The sequence below is a fragment of the Quercus suber genome, unplaced genomic scaffold (assembly GCF_002906115.3).
Source record: "Quercus suber isolate HL8 unplaced genomic scaffold, Cork oak 2.0 scaffold_77, whole genome shotgun sequence".
NCBI classification, from domain to species: Eukaryota; Viridiplantae; Streptophyta; class Magnoliopsida; order Fagales; family Fagaceae; genus Quercus; species Quercus suber.
This window is the reverse complement of record NW_027069542.1, coordinates 768,221-793,805: the sequence shown is the minus strand read 5'-3', so window position 1 is coordinate 793,805 and position 25,585 is coordinate 768,221. Positions and strand designations below refer to the sequence as shown.

General features: G+C 34.2%; 2 protein-coding genes across 2 annotated transcripts; both read left to right on the top strand.

The window, feature by feature from the left end:
- Positions 1 to 1,168: 1,168 nt before the first annotated feature.
- LOC136067546 (uncharacterized protein At5g41620-like) lies at positions 1,169 to 2,340 on the top strand. Its single transcript, XM_065773600.1, has one exon. The coding sequence runs from the start codon at positions 1,208 to 1,210 to the stop codon at positions 1,682 to 1,684; it is 477 nt and encodes a 158-aa protein (XP_065629672.1). The 5' UTR covers positions 1,169 to 1,207; the 3' UTR covers positions 1,685 to 2,340.
- A 1,187-nt stretch (positions 2,341 to 3,527) lies between these two features.
- LOC111986364 (uncharacterized protein At5g41620-like) lies at positions 3,528 to 5,314 on the top strand. The gene has a single exon (XM_065773599.1). It carries the CDS (start codon positions 3,529 to 3,531, stop codon positions 5,074 to 5,076), a length of 1,548 nt encoding a protein of 515 aa, XP_065629671.1. The 5' UTR covers position 3,528; the 3' UTR covers positions 5,077 to 5,314.
- Positions 5,315 to 25,585: the final 20,271 nt, after the last annotated feature.

Sequence of the window (25,585 nt, the reverse complement as noted above, 5' to 3'; positions counted from 1 at the left end):
GAAAAATTTGATTTAATAATCAAATACAAAGCTATAGTAACGTGTAAATATAATCAGTTATTTAGCATTTTTGCATATGTACAGTGTTATAAACCCACTGTGGGTAGTTTTTGAGCAAAAATGTGTAAAATTCAACACTTTTTCTATTTTCCATGGACGGGTGCGATTGCTCTTAGATATCTTATTCTTTTAGGATAAATTACAAATTACACCCCTAATTTTGAGAGAGTTTAAATTTTACATCTTGAAATTTTATAATTTGAATTTTACCCTCTAAAGTTTGGGGATGTTTGAAATTTACACCCTAATATTTTCAAATTTGGATTTTACCCTCTAAACCCTCTAAACTTTTGGGGGTATTTGAATTTTACACCCTTAAATTTTGAAACTTTAAGGTATAAAATTCAAACATCCCAAAATTTTACTTTAAGGTATAAAATTCAAACATCCCAAAATTTTACAGAGTAAAGTGTTTTGTACCGTTTGTGATGAATTTAGCAATTAAGATACTGTACCCAAGTTTTGCTATTTCCGTAAGTACTACATTTTTTTTTTTAACAATTAAACTCAACAATATAATTCATTGATTAATATAGATACAATTAAATGTAGTTGGAGAATTTAAAGTACAACTTCTTAGAAATTGTACTTAAGTTTTGTCATATTGATTTACACAATAAATACATTGTGAGTATATATATGTTCTTTTTTAAATATTTATGCATATTTTAATTAAATTTTTTTAAACATATAAAAAAAATTAATTATTTTTTCACACTCGTGAATATTTTACTATTTACTATTTTACATACACATTTACAACTAATATGAAAATGTCCTAATTTTAACACATTAAAAGTAACTGTGAAGAAAGAGATGTGAAATAATAAAGGTGTGAGAATCAAAACTCATATAAAAATATTAATAATTAACTAAATATTAGATACATCTTATTTCTTAACCGCCCTTTTAGATGATGCACAACAGACAATGGTTTTTTTTTTAGTGCAATCTTTCACAATGTTGACCATAAAGTCTCGATCAAATCTTTTCACACTTGTCGGTATGCCATGCGTTCCGCAAATCGCCAAAAGTGGCACTATCTGCCTATAGGCTATGTTCAACTTCGACGTAAATGAAAGGCAGGAGACCGAGGTTTTGTTATAGAGAGAGAGAGAGAGAGAGAGAGAGAGAGAGAATAAAAAAAATGAAAAGGGGAGGGAAAAGTGGGGAAGGGGAAGCAGAAAAGGAGGAAAATTTGGGAGAAAAGTTGAGGAGAGGGGCATTATTGGTAGGGAAAAGAGGGGGCCCAAGTACTCCAGTGCACTCTTGGAGACTTTGGGCTCCTCTTCCTCCTTCAACCCTTGCTGCCCATGATACCATAATTAATAATAAGGATTACTTTCCTTTCTCTCACTCTCTTCCTTCTCCTTCTGCTAGAAAACTTGCTGCAGCACTTTGGGAGTTTCAGCACTACTTTCCACTCTCTAAAATGCACCGAGGTGTTAGTAATGGTGGTGGAGGTGGTGCCGACTCTAGGCTGCGCCGCCACCCACATCACCATTATAAGCTCAGCAAGGACAAGGGTCTTGACCTTTCTCACTTTTTGGCTGATAATTCTCCTAGTTCTCCTGAGCAGGTACTCTCTCTCTCTCTCTCTCTCTCTACTTCTTTTATTTATTAGATTTGAGGTTTTTTTATGTGGGTTTTGATTGTTTTTCATGTTTCACTTTCTGGGTATGTCCAATTTTGGCTTGTGATGCTATTTGTTTTGAAAATACTTTCTAAAAAAAAAAAACCTTCCTTTTATAGTTTTTATTTTTACCTTTTAATTTTTTTCCTGATAGCTTCATTTGGTAAGATCATGTGTGGATGAGTGATGTTCTGTTTGTTTTGAGGTAATGTTGATGGGTGTTTTGTTTTTTTGCTTTGCTTTGAATGTATCGAGTTATTGATGGTTAGTGGGATTCGTGGATTTTTAGAGTAGAAGGAGCTTACAGTGTTGGGCAAAATCGTTTGATGAGATGTCACGTGTTGTTATACTTGTTATTTTTATTTCAAGCATGTTTCACTTGTGCAATGCTTGCTCTTTCATTTATTACTACTTATTTGTTTGTTCATCCAGTTGGTCTGGAAACCTGTTAGGGTTTTGTTGAAAGAAAAGTTTTTTTTTTTTTTGTTCCCTGGGTTATAGGGTTGATTCTAATAGCATTGCCATTGAGTGTTTATGACTGTTTTTTTTTTCCTAATCCCTTTTTGTTAAGCAATTGTTAAAGATTTTCTGATAGCATTGTTTTGAATCTGTTCCTCTTCTTCTTCTTCTTCTTCTTTTTCCCCTATACTTAATGATTAAACCATGGAGGTAAGCCATAAGCATCATGTTATTTTTTACGTATAATTTGTTAGGTGGATACTCTTTCTGCTTCAATTTTAAGGAGAAGAGAGATACTGCATTAAAAGTTTTATTTTATTTATTTATTTAATTTTTTTTTTTGTACTTTGAATATTGGTCTTGCTTCTGGAGATGTTACTATAAAGAATATGGAATATGAAAGATTTGAGAACTCAATCTTTGAATACAATGTGAAAGACTATGGAGCAATTAAATTGTCCTTGAAATATTAAACCAATTTTTAATTATAATTTTGGAGTATTCTAAATTTATTATGAAGATCCGTCAATTTTCTTTGCTTAAAGTTGACTTTGAAGACATATAAACTAATTATAGTGTGCACAGCATGTGCTCTCTCATTGAGCTTCGGTCTTGGTATCATTAAATTTATCCTTTAGTGCACCATCATACCTTAACCTTCCAAATCAGTCCTCTTCTTCATTTTCTTTTGTGTATGTTCTCTCATGCCTTTCTTTTGCAGGTGGCACATTATAATCCTGCAGTCACTCCTACTAGTTCTTTGGATTTTAAGGGAAGGATAGGTGGATCAAATTATAATCTTAAAACATCTACAGAACTGCTCAAAGTATTAAATCGGATATGGAGCCTGGAAGAACAGCATGCCTCCAATATATCAATGATAAAAGCATTGAAAATGGAGCTAGACCAATCCCGGCTCAAGATCAAAGAGTTGCTACGAGATAGGCAAGCTGGTCGACATGAGATGGATGATTTGATGAAGCAAATGGATTTTTTTTTTTTTTTTTTTTTTTTTTTTTTTTTTTTTGTACTTTGAATATTGGTCTTGCTTCTGGAGATGTTACTATAAAGAATACGGAATATGAAAGATTCGAGAACTCAATCTTTGAATACAATGTGAAAGACTATGGAGCAATTAAATTGTCCTTGAAATATTAAACCAATTTTTAATTATAATTTTGGAGTATTCTAAATTTATTATGAAGATCCGTCAATCTTCTCTGCTTAAAGTTGACTTCGAAGACATATAAACTAATTATAGTGTGCACAGCATGTGCTCTCTCATTGAGTTTCAGTCTTGGTATCATTAAATTTATCCTTTAGTGCACCATCATACCTTAACCTTCCAAATCAGTCCTCTTCATTTTCTTTTGTGTATGTTCTCTCATGCCTTTCTTTTGCAGGTGGCACATTATAATCCTGCAGTCACTCCTACTAGTTCTTTGGATTTTAAGGGAAGGATAGGTGGATCAAATTATAATCTTAAAACATCTACAGAACTGCTCAAAGTATTAAATCGGATATGGAGCCTGGAAGAACAGCATGCCTCCAATATATCAATGATAAAAGCATTGAAAATGGAGCTAGACCAATCCCGGCTCAAGATCAAAGAGTTGCTACGAGATAGGCAAGCTGGTCGACATGAGATGGATGATTTGATGAAGCAAATGGCAGAAGATAAACTTGTTCGGAAGAGTAAGGAACAGGAACGGATCCATGCTGCTGTTCAATCTGTGAGAGATGAGCTAGAAGATGAGAGGAAGTTAAGGAAAAGATCAGAGAGCCTACACAGAAAGTTAGCTCGAGATTTTTCTGAGGTGAAATCTTCTCTTTCTAATGCTCTGAAAGAGCTGGAAAGTGAGAGAAAATCAAGGATATTGTTAGAAGACCTCTGTGATGAGTTTGCTGGGGGAATTAAAGACTATGAACAAGAGGTACATGCTTTGAAACAGAAATCTGACAAGGATTGGGCTGGAGGGGCTGACCGTGATCGTTTGATTCTCCATATATCTGAATCATGGCTTGATGAACGGATGCAGATGCAGTTAGAAGAAGCTCAGTGTGGTTTTGCAGGAAAGAACTCAATGGTGGACAAGTTAAGCCTTGAAATAGAAACCTTCCTTCAAACTAAACGCATGGATAACTCTAAGAATACAGATAATCAATTGCTGAGGGATCGGCGCAAGTCACTTGAATCTGTCCCTTTGAATGAGGCTCTGAGTGCACCTCAGGACATGGGGGATGAAGAAGATTCTGTAGGCAGTGATTCACATTGTTTTGAGCTGAAAAAACCCAGCAACAATGACTTCAAATCACACGTGGATGAAGCTCTAGACAATCATATTGATGAAGCAGTGAAATCAAATGACATGAAAAAAAAACTTGTCTCTCAAGAACGAGTAAAAAGTCGTACTCCCTCAAACTTGCAAGTTAAGTTTGAAGAACAGATGTCTCGGGCTATGTCATGTAATGGAAATAAGAAGTCCCAGGTAGTGGAAACTGAACAGGGTAAAACTACAGAGGGGAAGCCCATTGATATAAGCACATTCCAAATGCCTGGACAATGTGAAGCCAATGAAGACAGCAGTTACCAAAACAGGAGTAAACATAATGAAATCCATGGGTCGAATTCAAGCTACATGGTCGATAGCCTAATAAGGAGTCAATTCTCATTGTCAGATGGTGTGAACATAAATCCTGATAGTAATTTTGGTGAGGCATGCTGCAGTAACTCTGGATGGAGGAACCAGGCAAGTCCAGTGCGACAATGGATGTCAAAAGTAATATCCCCAGATCTTGATGTCTCCGAGTCATCTTCAAAATTGCCTCCAGGCTTAAAGGAGAATACTTTGAAGGCAAAGCTTCTTGAAGCAAGGACTAAAGGACCACGCTCACGTTTAAAAGCTTCCAAACGCAACTCTTAGCTTCTCGGGATTCACTGGCTTAAAAGATTTGAGGACTAAATGTGCCTCACCGGGTAGGAATTTGCATTCTGTGAATATTGGCCACGGTTCTTTTTCTGATTTCAAATATCACTCTGTTTCTTTCACATAGGTCTATCTTGTCTATTGAAATTTTGTAATTCAAGTCTGTATATGAGTGTAAACTGTAATGTCACTATATAGCTACACGGATAAGAAGGATTTTCCAGACCAACTACAATTTTGAGTAATTAATTTCAGCCTGTGCACTAAGATGAGGTAGCTATCACTATTTAGAGTCTACATATATTCGAAGTTTGGATTAGCTTGATAGCTTGAAATGAAAGTTTCATGATGGGGTGCATTTTGGTAGAGAGGGGGAGCCTTAAAAGATGAAAATGCTTTCCAGCTACATTTGCTTTTGTTGTTTAGGCATTCGAGCTTGTGCCTTTGTGGACCATAGACTTAATTATTGCTGCATACAAAATTCTGCACTGATATTTTGCGTTTATTACGGTGGCACAAATGTCCAAATTGTCAATCCGACCAGCAGACTTGAATGACCAAATTTACACGGTTCCATGTTCAGAACGTGTGATTCTGGAGAAAGGTTGATGTTAAGTACAAATATATCAGTATGCTGCTGGATGATCTATTCTATACTCAATTATAGGTCTGACAAATCTATCCAATTGGCCCTAGCGAAACTAGATTTGGGCGAAAATACATAGGTAGCCCTGGAGCAGCACCATGGGGCCAACCTTTTGTGAGTCCAAAACACTACTTCGGGCCTACCTAAGAATTGATCGGATTTGGGGGCAAGGAATGCGAAGGATTTCCTGTAACACATCAGCTCCTCTGGGCTGATTTACCGCTGAGCCATTAGCCCATGTGGTGGAACTATACATAACAAAAATGTGTCCACAACAACTTCATGGTAAACGAAGTTGGCAAGTTATTATTGATTTTAATTTGGTTTTACTCCTGATATTAATTTTTTACTTATCTGCCAATAACAGTTTATTATGTAGAATTTATTATGAAAATATTGTGGATATAACATTTCTTGTATTTTAAGCAATAAGTTTAAAGACAGGATTGTTCTCATGATTACAGTTTAAAGATTATATGATTCTTGTTCTTGTTCTTCTCTATTTATTTTTATTAATTATAGTAAAAACTGATCACATAATGATAAGTACATAAGTGAAACCTGGACTGCACTATCCAACCCGATTAATTGTGATAAGTACAATTTTCTTTTTAGAAACAATTGTTATAAGAAAATCTATTAACAATATAAAAAGAGACAATGCCTCTATAGTGCCACTTTGGTTTTTTTTTTTTTTTTTCTTCGTTTGTACCTTTTTTTTTCCCTTATATATATATATATATAGCTAAATTTCACAATATTTTTAGAATTATTGAGGTGTCAATTTTTTATAAGTCAAAATAAAATAATAAAATATGAAACTCTGACCAACCACAACTGAAAATAAATGTTTTGTGAAAATATTGTGACACTTGTTAGGTGAATATGTAAAAGCTACAGTATTTCTAGTTTGTTCAAATTTTTTTTTTTTTTTTTTTTCAAGTCATTGATTTGTGCTCTTTTTTCTACTACCATATAAAAAGAGGCAATGCCTCTACAATGCCCTTTTAGTGCAGGCAGTGAGCTATTTTTTTTCCTAATTTTTGAACAGTTGCTATAGTGCCACTTTGGTTTGTTCAAGTGGCACTGTCGCTACAATAGCTACATCATTTTTTTTTTTTTTTTAGTCTTTCGTTTATACTTTTTTTTCTTTTAAATATTTATAAGAACCCGCATATATATTATTATACTGTCACAACAAATTTTACAATATTTTCACAATTATTGAGGTGTCAATTTCTTATAAGTCAAAATAAAATAATAAAATATGAAACTGTGATCAACCACAACTGAAAGTAAATGTTTTGCGAAAATGTTGTGACACTTGTTGGGTGAATTTGTAAAAGTTACAGTACTTTTGGTTTGTTCAATATGTACTATTCATCGCTTTTATTTATTTATTTTTTTCAGTCATCGATTTGTGCACTTTTTATTTTTTATATATAAAAAGAGCGAATATGTTCATGAATAGTGTTATGAAAAGTATTTTTGGTTTAGTGAATTGCCTTTTTCCTCATTTTTTTTTTCCTTCAAGTTTACCAACTTGGTTTGAGCTTTTTTTTTTTTTTTTAAATGATCTTTATATGTTTACTTTCTACTTGTAATGTAAGTTTACATTGTATATACACAAAAAATAGCAAATATTATATACATTTGCAAAAAAAAAAATGTACAAATTTTGCAAATGTGCACAACATTTACCAATTTTTATGTATTTAAAATATAAATTTACATTGTAAGTGGAATGTATATTTCTATATATATTGTAGGGTCAAGATTTGTAACCCAAGCCCAAAAGATCTGGAGTCTGAGCCCAATGAACCCAACACAATGAATTTGTAGAGAGTGGGTGAAAGTGCTGGGCTGGATAGGAATTAAACAACGGCTAGCATGAGATTCAAAAATAAATAAACATAAAAACACTCATAAAGCCTGATTAAATAGACATCCGAGGAGATAATTTATAAATTAGAATCTTGTTTTTGAACTCTAACAATCTTTAATACTACAGTTTCTCTTCTTTTCCCCTCTCTATTTTTTTTTTTTTTCCTTCTTATGGGAGATCTTTTACATTATATAGTGTCTTTCAGGTTATCTTGATTGTACACTTGTTAGTCATCTGAGCATCTACTTGAGTATATATCTCATTAGGCCTCTTTTTTGGTTCTCTGTGAGTGGTGGTGGTGGTTAAGAGTGCACTGTTCAGGGGTCTTCTCCACATTAATGTGGCCAGAAAGGTTGCTGTAGTGCATTTAATGTGGTGGTAGCAGCTTTTCCCCTAGATATTTATCCGTTCGTATCATCTCCATACATGCCTGAAGTTTATCCTTATTATTGGAACCGTCAGGAAGGCCACTTGAACCTCCTAGGTGCTTGCTTGACCGAGACTCTCCATATCGGAGGAGGTCACACTTTTCGGACTACTGACGCTCTCTTCGGACTGTACTCTTCGTTCATTTCCAGGTATATTTTTTCCACCTGGGTTCCTCCTCAATCATTTTCTCCTCTTCGGACATACTCTAGTCCTCCAATAGGGCCTTAGGCCCAATACATAATTTTGGGCTTTTACCCTCACAATAGCCCCCCAAATTTTAGTTTTTCCCTTGCATCCGAGGAGAAAAAATAAAATTTTGATTTGTTACGGAAAATAAAAGATAAAAACACGAAGAATACCTGAGTTTGCACGTGTGTGAGCATAAACCTGGGTGCTTCATTATTGCCGCTGCTGTTGCGGTATTTACGAAGTGGTATTAATTACTCCAGGCGGCGTTCTGTCTCTTGCATCCAACGGTGGATCATCGATCCTATGGATGATGTTTTTCCTTAGAATCTGGGTGGGATAACTCCCACCCACTTTTTGGCCCCTATATAAAGCCTCAAAGAAGACTCTCTTTCTTTTACTTTGCGATTTCTTACTCTCCAGCGAACCTAAACGTTCAAGCTCGTCTTCTTCGAATCACACATTTCATTTCTGTAAAAATTCGCGCAAATCCTTCTAAGGATTTAGGGATCACTCCACAATCCTATTCGTGTAAGTTTTAATCTCCTCAAACCCTTCATTTTCTCTTCGGCTAGCTTTTTCGCCTTCGAATATTCACTCCCTAGTCACTGCATTTAGTGTTTCTCCTTTTTTATTTAACTGAGATGGGTAGATTCAAGTATATGGTGGATAGCCTCGCCCAGATGGAGGAATTTAGGGCAACATATCACATACCTCAAGATGTGGGTTTGAGATATTGTCCTCTAGAAGGACTACTAACAGATCGAAGGGTAGGCAAAGTTATAATCCCCATCATCGTCTTCCTAGAAGGGAGAATGACTATCCCTATGGGTCCCATTACCAGAGACTATCTCTGAAACCATATGCTTAGTCCTGACCAGTGTGCGCCCAACATCTTTAGAATCTTAGGAGCAATTGAGGATTTGAACTGTCACTTAGGCTTGGGACTCACCTGGCTTGACGTGGTACACATGTACGAGTGTCATAGCCAGAAGGGAACGTGATATTATCTTAAATCCTGATCCGACATTGTTAGGCTCCTCTCCTGCCTTCCCAAATCTAACAAAGGGATAAAAGACAATTATCTAATCGTCTCGGGCGTGTGGCATGACAGTCTTCATTGCCCAACCCAACCAGTAGAGGCAGGTGGGACATCTTAGATTTAGGTCTCCTAACAAGAGATTTAGGATCTTAGTTTTTTTTTTTAACAATTTTTATTTTCTTTGTATCAATATTTTCAAGTTTCTGAATATACTTAAATTCTGTTGTGATGTAACAGATAGAGAACACGTTACTCCTCGGCTTAGCCTCATAAACGTTGCCACGCTCAACTACCTATTAAGGTTAGAAATTTTTGTAAGTGAGGACGGACAACTCCACGCTGTTCCTCTTATTCTCGGCTACGATCCGAAGTCGAAAGATTTTCAGTCGGTCGGTAACGCTATAAGGCAGGGAGATTATCGGTTAAATCGGATAGATGTCTCTCAGCCAAATTTTTTATCACCATTCGATCTTCCTCCCATACCACATCTAAACCCACAGGGTATACCACAGCTCATTCAACTGGTTCAACAGGTTCCTCTAGAAGCAGCTGCAGAAAGAGAAAGAGTTGCTTCTTCGACCTCTTCGCTTGAGAAACAGATCGATTAGTTCAAGTTTGAAGAAGAAGCTTCAGGAGGGGCTCAGGTTGTTCAGGTTTCTGACGCTGAGGAGGAGATTGACAGGAAATCCAGTGCTCTCCCTCCTATTCTGATAACTACTCTTCTAGACGATTCTTTAGAAGAGGAAGACATGGCAAGTCTCAAGGACTTGATGAAAAATAGAAATAAAAAAGCTGGGGCTAAAGAGACTAGTACGTCTCAACCAGTTGTCAGTCTTCCTCCACCACCCCCTCAGGTTCCTTTTGATCTCGGCTTAAAGCAACTGCTAGATCTAAAGAAGAAAAGACCCTTCGCAGATAATGAAGAAAGGGAGGTGGCACCTCAAAAAGGATCCAAACAACAGAAAGTAATAAAGGACCAACGAAGCAAGAGGGCTTCGTCTACTGATAGCCGAGATGACCCTTTTGTTGCTGAGGTACGCCGAGGACCGCGCACCTAGTCCCCTAAGCTGGAACTAGACGATGCCCCTATCCCCTGGTATACATCCTTCAGAAATTATCACGGGAGGAGGGCAGGTTTAGTTGTCGAAGCCCTGGAGCAACCATTTCTCCTTCTGAAGGACATAGAGTCTTACAAGCGCTTCAGCCAATATGAACTCTTCTTATCCCTCAAAAGGGATTTAGCCATGGTAAGTGAATCAATCCACTTCTTCAGTTAAAATATTAATCTTTTTTATTTGTTCCTTTTTCTTTGTTTTGTGTTGAAATTCTTCATTCTACTATGTAGATTACCCAGCAAGTTTATGTGGCTGAAGAGTGGAATAAGAGGACTTACAATGAAGCCCAGGCCGAGGCCCACACTCGGTTTGAGGTTGAAAAGTCTCTGGGCAATATGAAGGAAGATTACTCTCAGTTGTCTGAGCAGCTAAAAGAGGTGACAAAGGATAGGAATAACCTTAATGCTAGCTTGAAGAATGTTACAAAGCAGGCCGAAGACCAGCGCAGCCAGATATGCATGCATGAGACCAATCTGGAGACAGAGAGGGAGCTAGTGCAAGGTCTTCGAGCTGAGCTTCAGAAGGCCAAGGAAGCTGCTCAATTGGCCGAGAAGAATGCCCTGTTGGCTAAGGAAGCAGTGGAGGCTGAGAGACAGGCAGTATATAAGCTTGGGGTGGAGGAGACCCAATCAGACTTATTGAGGAGTTCGCAAAGGTCTGCAGAGAGTACTGTGAAGTAACTTGGGATAAAGCCCTCGATGTTGCTAGGGTCCCTCCAGAGTCCAACTTGAGGCTGCATGTGGTTGTTTACTATCACCCTGACATTTGCGAATTCCCAGAAGATTCGGAGCAGCCTATAGTCGACCAGACCCTTCCTGATCCTACTGAAGCACCCAAGGAGTTTGGTCAAGTTGGTGGGATGGGTAAGCAATCCGAGGAGGTTCAAGAAGAAAGTAAAGATCAAGCCCCAGATGTTGCCACTGCTCAGCCTAACCAGACAGTTGACTCTTTGGCTCCTCAGACGAAGACTTAGATGTCTAAAAAAGTTTTATTTCGTACTTGAATTAGTGTTTTTTTATTATTGTTTTTTTTTTTTATTTTTTTTTATGTAAGGGATTGTAATGTATTTTCATTTTAATCAATGGAATTGTTCTTTCATTTTCTGTCTTCGTTGTACATGTTATGAAATTCACTATTATTGCAAATGACTGACTTGTAGTTAATATAACATATGCAAACTTAACAATGATATCATATTAATGACGCAGACAATTTACTCAAATATTGGAAGAAACGATTGTATAAGAACTATTANAAGCTAAGAAACGACAAATTAAAATACTCTTTTAAAAAAAATAAATGAAATCAATTATTACAAAACACCAAAGTGCCTTACAAAAAACTATTTGATCTCATATAATAATACCTTTGTTGCTTTCGAAACTCTATATAGAAAGAATAATCACAAGTAAGTCAGGATTTATGGCCCTCAAACTTTACACGAGTAAAGCCTGTGATAGAGTAGAGTAAACTTTTTGGAAGTGATAATGCGGAAGTTAGTTTTAGCGAGAGGTGGATCAATCTTATGATGCTATGTATAAAATTTGTACCATACTCCATTCTTGTTAATAGGAAACCTAAGGGCTTTGGTTTATTCGTTTGGGGTATTCACCAAGGAGACTCACTCTCACCCTTTTTTTTTATTTATTTATTTTTATTGTGTAATGAAGGTCTCCTTAGTCTTATCTCACAGGCTGATAGAGATGGTTCTATAAGAGGGTTTTTCTTTGAGCAAGAGAAATCCCATATTAATTACAAATCTGCTTTTTGCAAATGACACTTTTCTCTTTTGCATGATTAATAGAAATGATTGCCAAAAGGTTCTGAATATTTTGGAACTTATGATAGAATTTTAAGACAACAAGTTAATGGAATAGAAGAAAAATTTCCCTCTTTTTCAATAAATCTACTTCTAAGGATATGAAGGAGGAAATTCAGAAGGTGTTGGGAACTTGGGAGTCATAGATATATATATATATATATATATATTTAAATTAAGAGTTTTTTGAGATGTGTATTCAAAACGATAGGTAGCTAAAATTGACAAATAACCTTCTAGAAATTTTTTACTAAATTCATTGTGAATGCCCTTAGTATAATGAATTATTGTAACTATTAGGCAATTTAGCTAGCTCAAAGCTAGCTAGCTTGTTGGAGAAATATTTAAGAGGTGAACTAGATAGAATTAAGAGTGTGCATTACCCACAATCCGAACTTGATTTTTTGGGTTGGTTTTATTGTGAGTACGTAGGTGAATTAATCCTTTTTTTTTTTTTTTTGAGAAAATTTTTTCATTCAACTAATCCAACCCAACTCACGCTATTAATAATTTTACAAAATATAGATTTATTATAAGTTTGTTTATTTGATATATTATAGATTTGTAGTCTTATTTTAAATTTGTTATTTGAATTTTTTTGAAACTTTTTTTTATAGGATTTGAGATTTAATTAAAAAAAAAAAACTATAATATTACATCCAACTGTGTAATATGTAATCATTTATTGAACAGTATAAGCTCAATTTTCTTATTAGACTTGACGAAAATGGCCACAAACCAATAAGTTAAACAAAACCAACTCAATTCACATGGATTGGGTTTTGCTTGAAGATTTCTCAACTGAAAAAGGTTGGACAAGGTTGTGAAATACCTCAAATCCAATCCAACCAACGAATGCACACCTTTATGCCTCTACATAAAATTTGGCGATAAAACCTGATTAATGAAAATTGTTGAAAAATGCTTTGTAGTCTATAGACTTCATTTTCGCCTTTAAGAGATCTCACCATATTTATATATTATATTTATTTTTTTGATAATTTATAGTTACCACAATAGAGAATGAATGATTTGAAATCTGTTTCTTCTAATTAATAAACGAATACGAACGGTCTCTTTAAACTACAAAACTATTGACTTTCCTATATGATATTTCAAGCCAAAAGGCCACACCACAATATTAAAATTTAAAATTTCATTATATATTTTTCCTTTTGATTTGTTTTGAGAGAAGAGATGATGGAACTACAAAACTACTGAAGAGGAAAATCTCTTTGGCGTTTGGCGATTTCAGCCCTTTATTAACTGAAGTCTAAACAGTTAAGAAATATGCAGTACTGGCAGGCTGCCACAAATTCATGTCCCTCTATGGTTGGAAAAGTCCTACTTAATAAGGTCTATTTTTCTTCGTATTTTATTCTAGATTTACATCTATTTTTTTTAATTATCAAACAGTACTATCGATCAGTGTGGTTGGTCACTTTTTTGGGAGGAGTTTTTCATTGCATTTAGAGCAAGCCTTTGTGCTGCTCATAGCATTTCCTATAGAAATCCTTCATATACTTTACGGTGGCTGACAGCGACGCCACCTAAAATCACCATTGCTCCATTGCTGGTGTGCATGGCTTGGTTGAGCCAGTTTGATCGGTGTCTATGAGTAGAGATGGTAACAAGAAAAACCTTTTTTACATTATATATAATTCAGGTTAGATTAACATTAAGAGGAAAACCGTGTTCAGTAAATAAACCAAGGAAACATCCAACAGTTCACCATTTCATTCACTCCCTTTCATGACAAATTATACACCAAGGAAACATCAAATAGTTCACCATTTCATTTCCATTAATCAATTTTATACTACTCCAAAAAAAAAAAAAAAAAAAAAACAATAAGCACATTCTGTCTCTCTGTTTGACAAGTTGCTCTTTCGGGAGATATTTTAATGTATATGATTTTGCTTTTTTATTTATTATTTATTTTTTTTAAGAATGTCATAGACCACACACAGTAGCAGAAAAGCCTTGCATCAAATAATTCTTCAACATTGAGATTTCCAAATGAAAACCTCATTCATTGAGATTTCCAGGTGTAATCAATCCAATTTCAGCAAGAACTCAACAGCATCAAATAAGCTTCCAGAAACATTTGAATCAAAAAAATTTCTCATAAAGAAGTTGATTCAAATGTTTTTTTTTTCCATGTAGTTGCAAGAAATCAAGCCATTAATTTGTTGTACCTAGCTAGCTAGCTACCCTACAAATCATGATCTACAAACAGATTCACATACTGAAAAACGAAATGATGACGGTCAAGATCAATAATTATTGATGGAACAAAGATTCAATCTTGGACCTCTGGAAGGTATGAATGAAACCATCCTGGTATGTTTGCAGTTGTCACGTACTTGAGGATCAACTTCACCACCAATTTGTAGCATTTCCAGTTCCGGCACTTGTTGCTGTACTCTATGATAGACATAAGCTAGTAGATCAACATAATCAGGGTTAAGTTCCCAAAACCAACAATTTGGCTTTCTATTAACAGCCAAATTGGCACCCTTAATTACACTTTCTACGTTTGTATTTGTTTTGAGTTTACACCCTTTATCTTTGTATTTATTTTTATTTTGCACCCTTTATGCTTGAGCTTATTTTGATTGTGCATGCTCTATCTTTGGGGCTACCACTCACACAGGAAACCTTTAAAGAATTTATTGAATTCTTATTATAGTCAGAAGTTTTAGCTCATGCAATAGGTATGGATGTGGTTGGTGAGGTAAGTGAAGCTTGATTAATGTATGGATTAGTGACAAGGTTTTATAATGGGTTTAGGTATTACAACAATCTAGTTTTGTATTGATTTTGGGTTATATTTTGACTAAAAACCTGCTAAATTTAATTGATTTGACCAATCAACATTAGATGATGTCAAATTGTTTTTTCTATGGTGGAGGCAATTAGGCCAAAATTTTGGCCAAATACAACAAATTAATCTATCATATATTTTTTGGTGTTTGAGGCCAGCAGATAGGCTTGCTCATGGACTTTATGAGTCCATGAGCAAGCTCAAAATAGACCCACTATTTACTCTATATACCACCATCCTCCAAATTTTCCATTAATATTACATGGGCTTGGACAGTTCCAAGAATTGAAATAAAGTACATTAAAAGTAGTAGGCCCAAGATAATTGGGCTTACTTTGTGTGGGACTCTAGAAAATATAGGTATCAACAAGTGATAGATGTTTTCAAGCCTTCGATCAAAAAAAAAAAAAAAAAAAAAGAGAGATTCAAGCCTTCGATCTTCTAAACAAGTGTCTTCAATTCTTCAATGTGATGGACAAGTGTCTTCAAATCTTCTATGCAATGGACATTTGATATGGTATATTTTGCCAAGACACATATGACGTTATTACCATACTAACACATGGCATATAATTTCCAACTTTGTGTCATCATTTTTTAAATTACAAGTGGCTTTATGTCAAATATATGTTTTAGTTAATATAATTATATTTATAGTATAAATACTTGGTATAATGATAAAAAATAATCATTATAAAGTAGATAACAAATGTTAAAAATTCAAATCTACCACACGCAAATATGCTATTATTCATTGCACAATTAACACCAACCTAATCATATCTATCGGCCCAAATGGGGAGTGGCTTAAATTACATTTGATAGGGAGTGGTTTAAATTACATATTTTTATATGTTAATTGTAATATTCAAGAAGGACATTATTTGCTTTTTTAGCAGTTTTAATAGAAACAAAATCTTAAAAAATTTTGCAGTTACCATAATTAATTTTTTTTGGGTAAGTGTACAATGTACATGGACAAGTGATACAATCACTGCAAATTTATTAAAAAATAAGCCTTAAAAACTTATGTGTCAATTAAATATTGTATGTTATAATTTAATGTGATTTGGTTAGGCACTAGATTTCTATCACAACATCTCCACACACCAACTAAACTTGGTACTTAATAATGAGAAAATAAAGTTGTAGCAAATGAAATGCAATGGAAAATATACATAGGTTTTTTTTAATACATAGGTCTGCAATCACTGCTGTTATGGAAAAAGACATATTGTGCTCCTTGTTATTAACCCAACATTCCTTATCTCAATTCATTTTTCCTTTACATTGAGTTCACATGTTGTGTCGTCTTAACATCCATTATTTCTTGGTCATCGTTGCCGTCGTAGCCACCAGACCTTCATTGTTGTCCGTATGTATGCCAACGTCACCTTTTCCTTGCTCACAACCCCACACCATAATTAAATTATTCATTCCCCGAAGGTACCTATTGCTATTGGGTAGGGTAATTAAGTTCTACATCACCGGTCACCATGCATAAACAACTAGCTCACATCTAGCTTCTCAAATTAAGTCTGAAGACCGATAAAAGTTAGAGAAGTTAGGCAAAGTCACGCAGCAGAAATGCAAACACACATTAATTTAGCGGTCCATGCATTTTGGTAGGAATGGGAGGAGATATCTCAAGACCGATAAAACTTAGAGAAGTTAACCACATTTCTTTAAATACAGTTGAAATTCAATCACACAAACAATGAACAAAATGTGTTTGGAGAGAAAGAGAGTTCTCTCTTGTGTGTAATTGTAACAGAAAAGGAAACTGATCTTATTTAACAGAATTTCTAACAACCTGTCCACACGTGGCTGTACACTACTCAGTGCTATTAATTACATAATTACAAGAAGTCCTCAATTAATAAACGACTTGTAGCATAAGGAACTTTCATCAGTATATACGACCAAAAGTTTATGCAGATCAATCTCAATTGGACTTGACCTTTATGCGTTATCTTTGACAAATACTTAATTATCTAGCTGTTTTACAAGTTGCTTTTTCTTTTTCGAGATGTTTTAACGTTTATCTCTCACTCTTGTATAAATATGTAACTCCATGCATCCCGGTCAAATTAACTAACCAAATTAATAAACCACAGTCCAGACTTTGAATAGCTGCCTATATATGAAACCTCCTTCCAAAGTTTCAGAGTTGTTTTGCTGAATTTGGATGCGGCATCTCACGGATTGAAGGGCGTGTTATATATTATTGCTGACAAGCAACTAATTGAAAGAAATTGTAAATGTTTTCTTCAATTTCAATGTATAGACCAAGTAAAACCTTTGGTATATGATTTTTTTTTTTGCTGAAATGAAGCAATTCATTAAACGTGTGTTTGTATAAAGAATTTTAAGGCGGGATTTGGTCACATTATGGAATTTTAAATTACGGTATAAAAAAATTCTTGTTTGGGTTTCCAAATCCCACCTAAAACTAAAATACCTCACCAGAGATAATCCCGTAGACCAGAGTGTGGCTGAAAGGCCTTACATCCAAAACCAAACCACCCTGGCTCACGGCTGGAGCTCACCTAAATTGCCATGATCAATAACATTAACAAAGAAATAATTTATGGTGACTAGCTACATTCAACCCAATAATCAAGATTTTCAAGAATGTAAAGCACATGCCTATATACACGATAAAGAAAAACTTCATTCATTGAGATTTCCAAGTGTAATCAATCCAATTTCAGTAAGAACTCAACAGCATCAAACACGCTTACAGAAACAGTTGAATCAGAAACAATTTCTCATAAAGAAGTGGAAAAAGAATCCGATGCTCTTATGGATTTAAATGTAGTTACAAGAAATCAAGCCATTAATATGTTGTACCTACTACCTATCTAGCTATCTATCTATCCTATACACACGATAAAGAAAAACTAATGGGATGAATATAATTCTTCAACATTGAGATTTCCAAGTGTAATCAATCCAATTTCAGTAAGAACTCAACAGCATCAAACAAGCTTCCAGAAACGGTTGAATCAGAAACAATTTCTCATAAAGAAGTGGAAAAAAGAATCCGATGCTCTTACAAATCATGATATACAAACAGAACTCACATACTGAAAAACGAAATGATGATAAGCAAGATGCATGAGGAATGATGGAACAAAGATTGAATCTTGGACCTCTGGAAGGGCAACATATAGGCTGACGGCAAAGAGGGTATGAATGAAATCATCAGCTGGTATGTTGTCAATTGTCACGTACACTAATTTGGTTGCATTTCCAGTTCCGGCCATACTCGCGGTTTCTTAGGATACCAATTACAAATCCAACAGAAGAAAACGACGGCAGTAACGACAGCAACGACACCGAAACAGACTAGCATAACCACTACTAGGACCCTTACTACAAATGGGGTTGAGTGCGAGTGAGAGGGTATTGGGGAGGGAATCATGGTGAAAGCGCAGGAGCAAGAAACAGAAACAGAAACAGAGACAGAGGCGGGGGGTTTAGATTTCTTTCGCTTTTTGTTTTTCTTCTCAGGGGTTTGGACCTCAATGCCTTTTATATTTGGTTTTGTCAACTTATTGTACGTAGCCTTTCAAACTATGGGTCCAGACTCGAAACTCAGTTCTTTCAACCGCCAAACTGCTTTTTCTTTTATATTTCAGAAATAAATAATCACAGTTGTATTGTTTTTCACTTATTCTTGATAGGAATTCCATGTCATAGCACAAGTATAGAATTAGAAAATATTCACATTAGTCCTCGAATATGCTAAGAAACAACAAAATACTCTTTCTTTTAAATTTAAAAAAAAAAAAAAAAATCACCCAATTAGTTTGCCAGTCATTATTACAAAACCCCAAAGTGCCTTTTAAAAAAAAGCCATTTGATCTTGTATAATAATATCCTTACTGCTTTCAAAATTCTACATAGCATGAATAACCACAAATTAGGTAATTCAAAGTTTATGGCTCTCAAACTTTACATGAGTAAAACTTATGATAGAACTGAGTGGACTCTTTTGGAAGTGATAATCCAGAGATTAGTTTTAATGATAGGTGGATCAATCTTATGATGCTATGTGTGAAATCTGTATCATACTCCATTGTTGTCAATGGAGAACTAAAGGGTTTTGATTTATTCGTTTAGAGATATTCATTGAGGTGAACCACTCTCACCCTTTCTTTTTTTGTTGAGTAATGAAAGTCTCCTTAGTCTTATCTCACGGGCTGATAGAGATGGTTCTATAAAGGGGTTTTTCTTTGAGCAAGAGAAGTCTCATATTAACACATCTACTTTAATTCTTACAAATGACAGTATTTTCTTTTGCATGGCTAATACAAATGATTGCCAAAGGGTGTTGAATATTTTGGAAACTTATAAAAGAATTTTAGGTCAACAAGTTAATATAATAGAAGCAAAACTTCCCTCTTTTTCAATAAATCAACTTTTGAGGATATGAAAGAGGAAATTCAGGAGGTGTTAGGAGTAATAGAGTTTTTTGTGATATATATTTAAAAATATAGGTAGCTAAAATTGACAAATGACCTTCTAGAATATTTTTTGTTTTTTGCTAAGTTCATTGTGAATGCTTTTAGTATAATGAGTTATTGTAACTATTAGGCAATTTTGCTAGCTTAAAGCTAGCCAGCCAATTGGAGAAATTTTATTATAAGTTTGTTTATTTGATATATTATGGATTTGTAGTCTTATTTTAAATTTTTTATTTGGTTTACTTGAGCCCTTTATTTATTTATTTATTTTTTATATATAGTAGGATTTGAGATTTAATTTTTTTAAAAAAACTATATTATTACATCCAATTGTTAAATTTGAAATCATTTATTGAATAATATAAGCTTCATTTTCTTACTAGCCTTGACAAAATGGCCACAACCCAATAAGTTAAACAAAACCAACTCAATCCACATGGGTTGGGTTTTGGTTGAAGGTTTTCAACCAAAAAAAAGTTGGATAGGGTTGTGAAATACCTCAAACCCAATCCAACCAACCAATGCATACCTCTATGCCTCCATGTAGAATTTGGCTATAAATCCTGATTAAAGAAAATTGTTGAAATTGCTTTGTAGTCTATATATAGACTTCATTTTGACCTTTAAAGAGATCTCACCATATATATATATATATATATATATTATTTATTTATTTATTTATTTATTTGATAATTTCTAGTTAACATAATAGAGAATGAATGATTTGAAATCTTTTTATTCTAATTAATAAAAGATTACAAACAGTGTCTCTAAGCTACAACACTATTGACCATCCTACATGATATTTCAAGAAAAAAGAGCACACCACAATATTAAAATTCAAAGTTTCATTATATATTTTTCCTTTTGATTTGCTTTGAGAGAAGAGATAATGGAATTAAAAAAACTACCGAAGAGGAGAGTCTTAGGCGTTTGGCAGTTTCAGCCCTCCATTAATTAAATTCTAAACAAGAAATTTGCAGTGTTGGCAAGCTGCCACAAATTCGTGTCCCTCCTTGGCTGGAAAAGTCCTAAGGTCTACATATTTGCAAATCTCAATCAATCAGTGTCCTAATTAAGGATTTGCCATGCTTATCCCTCATTTTCAACAAACACTGTAAACACAAATAGGGTTTTCTGATAAAAATCTTCGTATTTTATTCTAGATTTACATCTATTTCTCTTTATCATTATTTTTATTATCAAACACTATCGATCAGTGTGGTTGGTCACTTTTTTGGGAGGAGATTTTTCATTGCATATAGTGCAAGCCTTTGTGCTGTTCACAGCTACGTACGACATCTAAAATCACCATCGCTGGTTTGCATGGCTTGGTTTGAGCCGATCGGTGTCTATGAGTAGATGGTAACAAGAAAAACCTTTTTTTACATTATAATTCAGGTTAGATTAACATTAAAAGGAAAACCGGGTTCAGTACATAAACCAACACTAAGCATAGTATCCTTTCGTTTACCATTATACATCAAGGAAACATCTAATAGTTCACCATTTCATTTCCAAAAAGCCAAAAAATAAAAAAAGAACGATAAGAACTTTTTTCTCTCTGTTTGACAAGTTGTTCTTTCGGGAGACATTTTAATGTATATGATTTTGCTTCTTCTTTTTTTCGCTATTTTTTTTTTTTTTTGGGGACTACATCAGGGGGCTTGGGATTGGAAACCATCCAACAAAATTTATTTAAGAAATCATCGTATATATACCCAATAATATTTAAAAAAAAGTCATAAAGGAAAAAAAAAATACTAATGGGAAAACTTCATTGCGATTTCCAAAGGAAAACTTCATTCATTATATTTAACTTGCCTGCGTAGACTTCAGTGTAAGCAATCCAATTTCAGTAAGAACTCAACATGCAGCATTAAAAAAGAAAAAGAAAAAAGAAAAAAAAAAAAGGACCGTGGAAAAAGAATCCGATGCTCTTATGGATTTAAAGGTGTTTTTTTTTTCCAAGTAGTTACAAGAAATCAAGCCATTAATTTGATTGCACCTAGCTAGCTATCTATCCTACAAAATCATGATATACAAACAGATTCGCATACTGAAAAACGAAATGATGATGATCAAGATCAAGAATGAATGATTGAACAAATTAAAGATTGAATCTTGGACCTCTGGAAGGGCGATAGGCTGACGGCAAAAAGGTATGTGAATGAAATCTTGATCAGAGATAATCCCGTAAACCACACACAGTGGCCGAAAAGCTTTACATCCAAAACCAAATCACCCTCATTCACGGCTGGAGCTCACCTAAATTGCCATGATCAATGGCCATTTGCATTCGCAATAACATTAATAAAGAAAAAAATAACCACCCAGAGCCGCATTGTTTATGATGACTAGCTACATTCAACCCAATAATCAAGATATTCAAGAAATCATTGTAAAGCCCATGCATATATATACAAGATAAAGAAAAACTAATGGGATGAATATAATTCTTCAACACTGAGATTTCCAAGTGTAATCAATCCAATTTCAGTAAGAACGCAACAGCATCGAAACAAGCTTACAGAAACAGTTGAATCAGAAACAATTTCTCATAAAGACATGGAAAAAGAATCCGATGCTCTTATGGATTGAAATGTGTTTTTTTTCCATGTAGTTACAAGAAATCAAGTCATTAATTTGATTGCACCTAGCTATCTAGCTATCCTACAAAATCATGATATACAAACAGATTCACATACTGAAAAACGAAATGATGATGATCAAGATCAAGAATGAATGATGGAACAAATTAAAGATTGAATCTTGGACCTCTGGAAGGGCGATAGGCTGACGGCAAAAAGGTATGTGAATGTAATCATGATCAGCTGGTATGTTGTCAATTGTCAGGTACATTTCCAGCATTTGGGTGTACTCGCCTTAGTCCATGAGGGTAGTTCCAAAACCAACAGAGGAGAAAGACGACAGCGACAAAGATACTGACTAGCATAAGAAGGGCGATAGGCTGACGGCAAAAAGGTATGTGAATGTAATCATGATCAGCTGGTATGTTGTCAATTGTCAGGTACATTTCCAGCATTTGGGTGTACTCGCCTTAGTCCATGAGGGTAGTTCCAAAACCAACAGAGGAGAAAGACGACAGCGACAAAGATACTGACTAGCATAAGCACTATCATGACAATTAGTAGAATTGGGAATGAGGGCGAGGGTATTGGGGAGAGATTATTCATGGTGTAAGCGCAGGAGCAAGAAACAGTAGCAGAAACAGAAACAGAGGGTTTGGATTTCTTTCACTTTTTTTTTTTTCTTCTCAGGGGTTTGGACCTCAATGCCTTTTTATAGTTGGTTTTGTCAACTTGTACGTAGCCTTTCAAGCCATATGGGTCCAAACTTGAAACTCAATTCTTTCAACCGCCCTAACTGCTTTTTCTTTTATATTTCACTAATTTCGTCATAGCACAAGTATAGAATTATAAAATATTTCCCATTAGTCCTCGAATTGCTATTGAACATTTTTAGACCCTTTAAACACAAATAGGTTAACCTAATTATTTAGTCAAGTGATTAACTTTAGATAAATTATGCAGAACTAGGTTAACACATATAAATCATATCATTGAATAGTGCGGAAAACAAATAACACAACAATATGATAATCCAGGAAAACCAAACCGGTAAAAAACCTGGGGAAGATTTAACCTAACTATTTGCAAGGTAAAACAAATCCACTATAAAAGAATTGAAATTTACATAATAGCGATTTAGACTACTAATATCTTATTGCTACTTCGAGTAGGAAATTTACTACCACGACCACGTGACAGTTCCGAGTTCACGGATTACTTCTTTCTTGGATTCACAGCAACCACAAGTACTCCCACTTGTATTTTTCTTTAAGCTCTTTATGCAGCAACTAAAGTGATCACTAAGCTCTTGACATCAATCTTGATCTTGAAAATTCTAAGTATGTGTTAAGGCAAACACCTCTAGATTTTACAAAAAATTCATACACACAGCATTAACAACAACTTTAGAGAGCTTTTGGGTACAAAACCCTAGATCTATAAAAGGGGCACAAGATGCACTCTGATCTCTTTAAAAGCTTATAAAAACGTTCTTAGGGTTTTCTTTATATACTAGGAGTGTTTTACTTGAAACCCAAAACGTTTAAGTATAGTTTGGGCTAAATTGGAATTTTGTAGAAAAATAAATCTACACGTGGTTCAATGATCGAGTCTAATTTTCTATTGATCGAGCCTTGCAGATTTAGTCCAATAAATTCAATTCCAATTTTACAAATAAACATACTTTCAACAAGTCTAAACCTAGACTCTATGATTTGATTATGGTTTGCCAACATAATACAAATTGAAGTTCTAATACATTAGTTCATAAAATCTTAGAACCTAACAGCTATGCTAAGAAACAACAAAATACTCTCTTTTTTTTTCTTTTCTTTTTTTAATAAAAGAAATCAATTATTTGTCAACCATTATTACAAAACACCAAAGTGCAGTGCCTTACAAAAAACCATTTGATCTCATATAATAATATCTTTGTTGCTTTTGAAACTCTATCTAGAACGAATAACCACAAGTCGGGTAAGTCAGGATTTGTGGCTCTCAAACTTTACACGAGTAAAACCTATGATAGAGTAGAGTGAACTTTTTTGGAAGTGATAATGTGAAAGTTATTTTTAGTGAGAGATGGATCAAGCTTATGATGCTGTGTGAAATTTGTATCATATTCCATTCTTGTTAATAGGGAATCTAAGGGCTTTGGTTTATTCGTTTGGGGTATTCACCAAGGTGACTCACTATCACCATTTTTTATTTTTATTGTGTAATGAAGGTCTCCTTAGTCTTTATCTCAAAGGCTGATAGAGACGGTTCTATAAGAGGGTTTTTCTTTGAGCAAGAGAAATCTCATATTAATTACACCTCTGCTTTTTGCAAATGACAGTTTTCTCTTTTGTATGATTAATAGAAATGATTGGCAAAAGGTTCTGAATATTTTAGAAACTTATGAAAGAATTTTAAGTCAACAAGTTAAGGGAATAGAAGCAAAATTTCCCTCTTTTTCAATAAATCTACTTCTAAGGATATGAAGGAGGAAATTCAGAAGGCGTTGGGAACTTGGGAGCCAGAGAATTAAAAAAAAAAAAAAAAAATCTAAGAGTTTTTTGAGATGTGTATTTAAAACGATAGGTAGTTAAAATTGACAAATGACCTTCTAGAAATTTTTTGCTAAATTCATTGTGAATGCTCTTAGTATAATGAATTATTGTAACTATTAGACAATTTAGCCAGCTCAAATTAAACTAGCTAGCTTATTGGTGAAATATTTAAGAGGTGAACTAGATAGAACTAAGAGTGTGCATTCACCCACAATCCTAACTTGATTTTTTTTGGGTTGGTTTTATCGTGGGTACGTAGATGGATTAATCTTTTTTTTTTTTACAAGCTTAGGTTATTAGGTTGGCTTTGCATTGGCAAAATTTTCATTCAGCTTTTTTTTTTTTTTTCCTTGAGAAATTTTTTTCATTCAACTAATCCAACGTAACCCATTCTATTAATAATTTTATAAAATATAGATTTATTATAAGTTTGTTTATTTGATATATTATGGATTTGTAGCTAGTCTTATTTTAAATTTGTTATTTGAATTTTTTTGAAACATTTTTTTAATAGGATTTGAGATTTTATTTAAAAAAACTATAATATTACATCCAATTGTGTAATATGTAATCATTTATTGAACAATATAGGCTCAATTTTTGTACTAGTCTTGACGAAAATGGCCACAAACCAATAAGTTAAACAAAACCAACTCAATCCATGTGGATTGGGTTTTGCTTGAAGATTTCTCAACTGAAAAAAGTTGGACAAGGTTGTGAAATACCTCAAACCCAATCCAACCAACAAATGCACACCTCTATGCCTCTATGTAAAATTTGGCGATAAAACCTGATTAATGAAAATTGTTGAAAAATGCTTTGTAGTCTATAAACTTCATTTCGCCTTTAAAGAGATCTCACCATATTTATATATAATATTTATTTTTTTGATAATTGATAGTTACCACGATAGAGAATGAATGATTTGAAATCTGTTTCTTC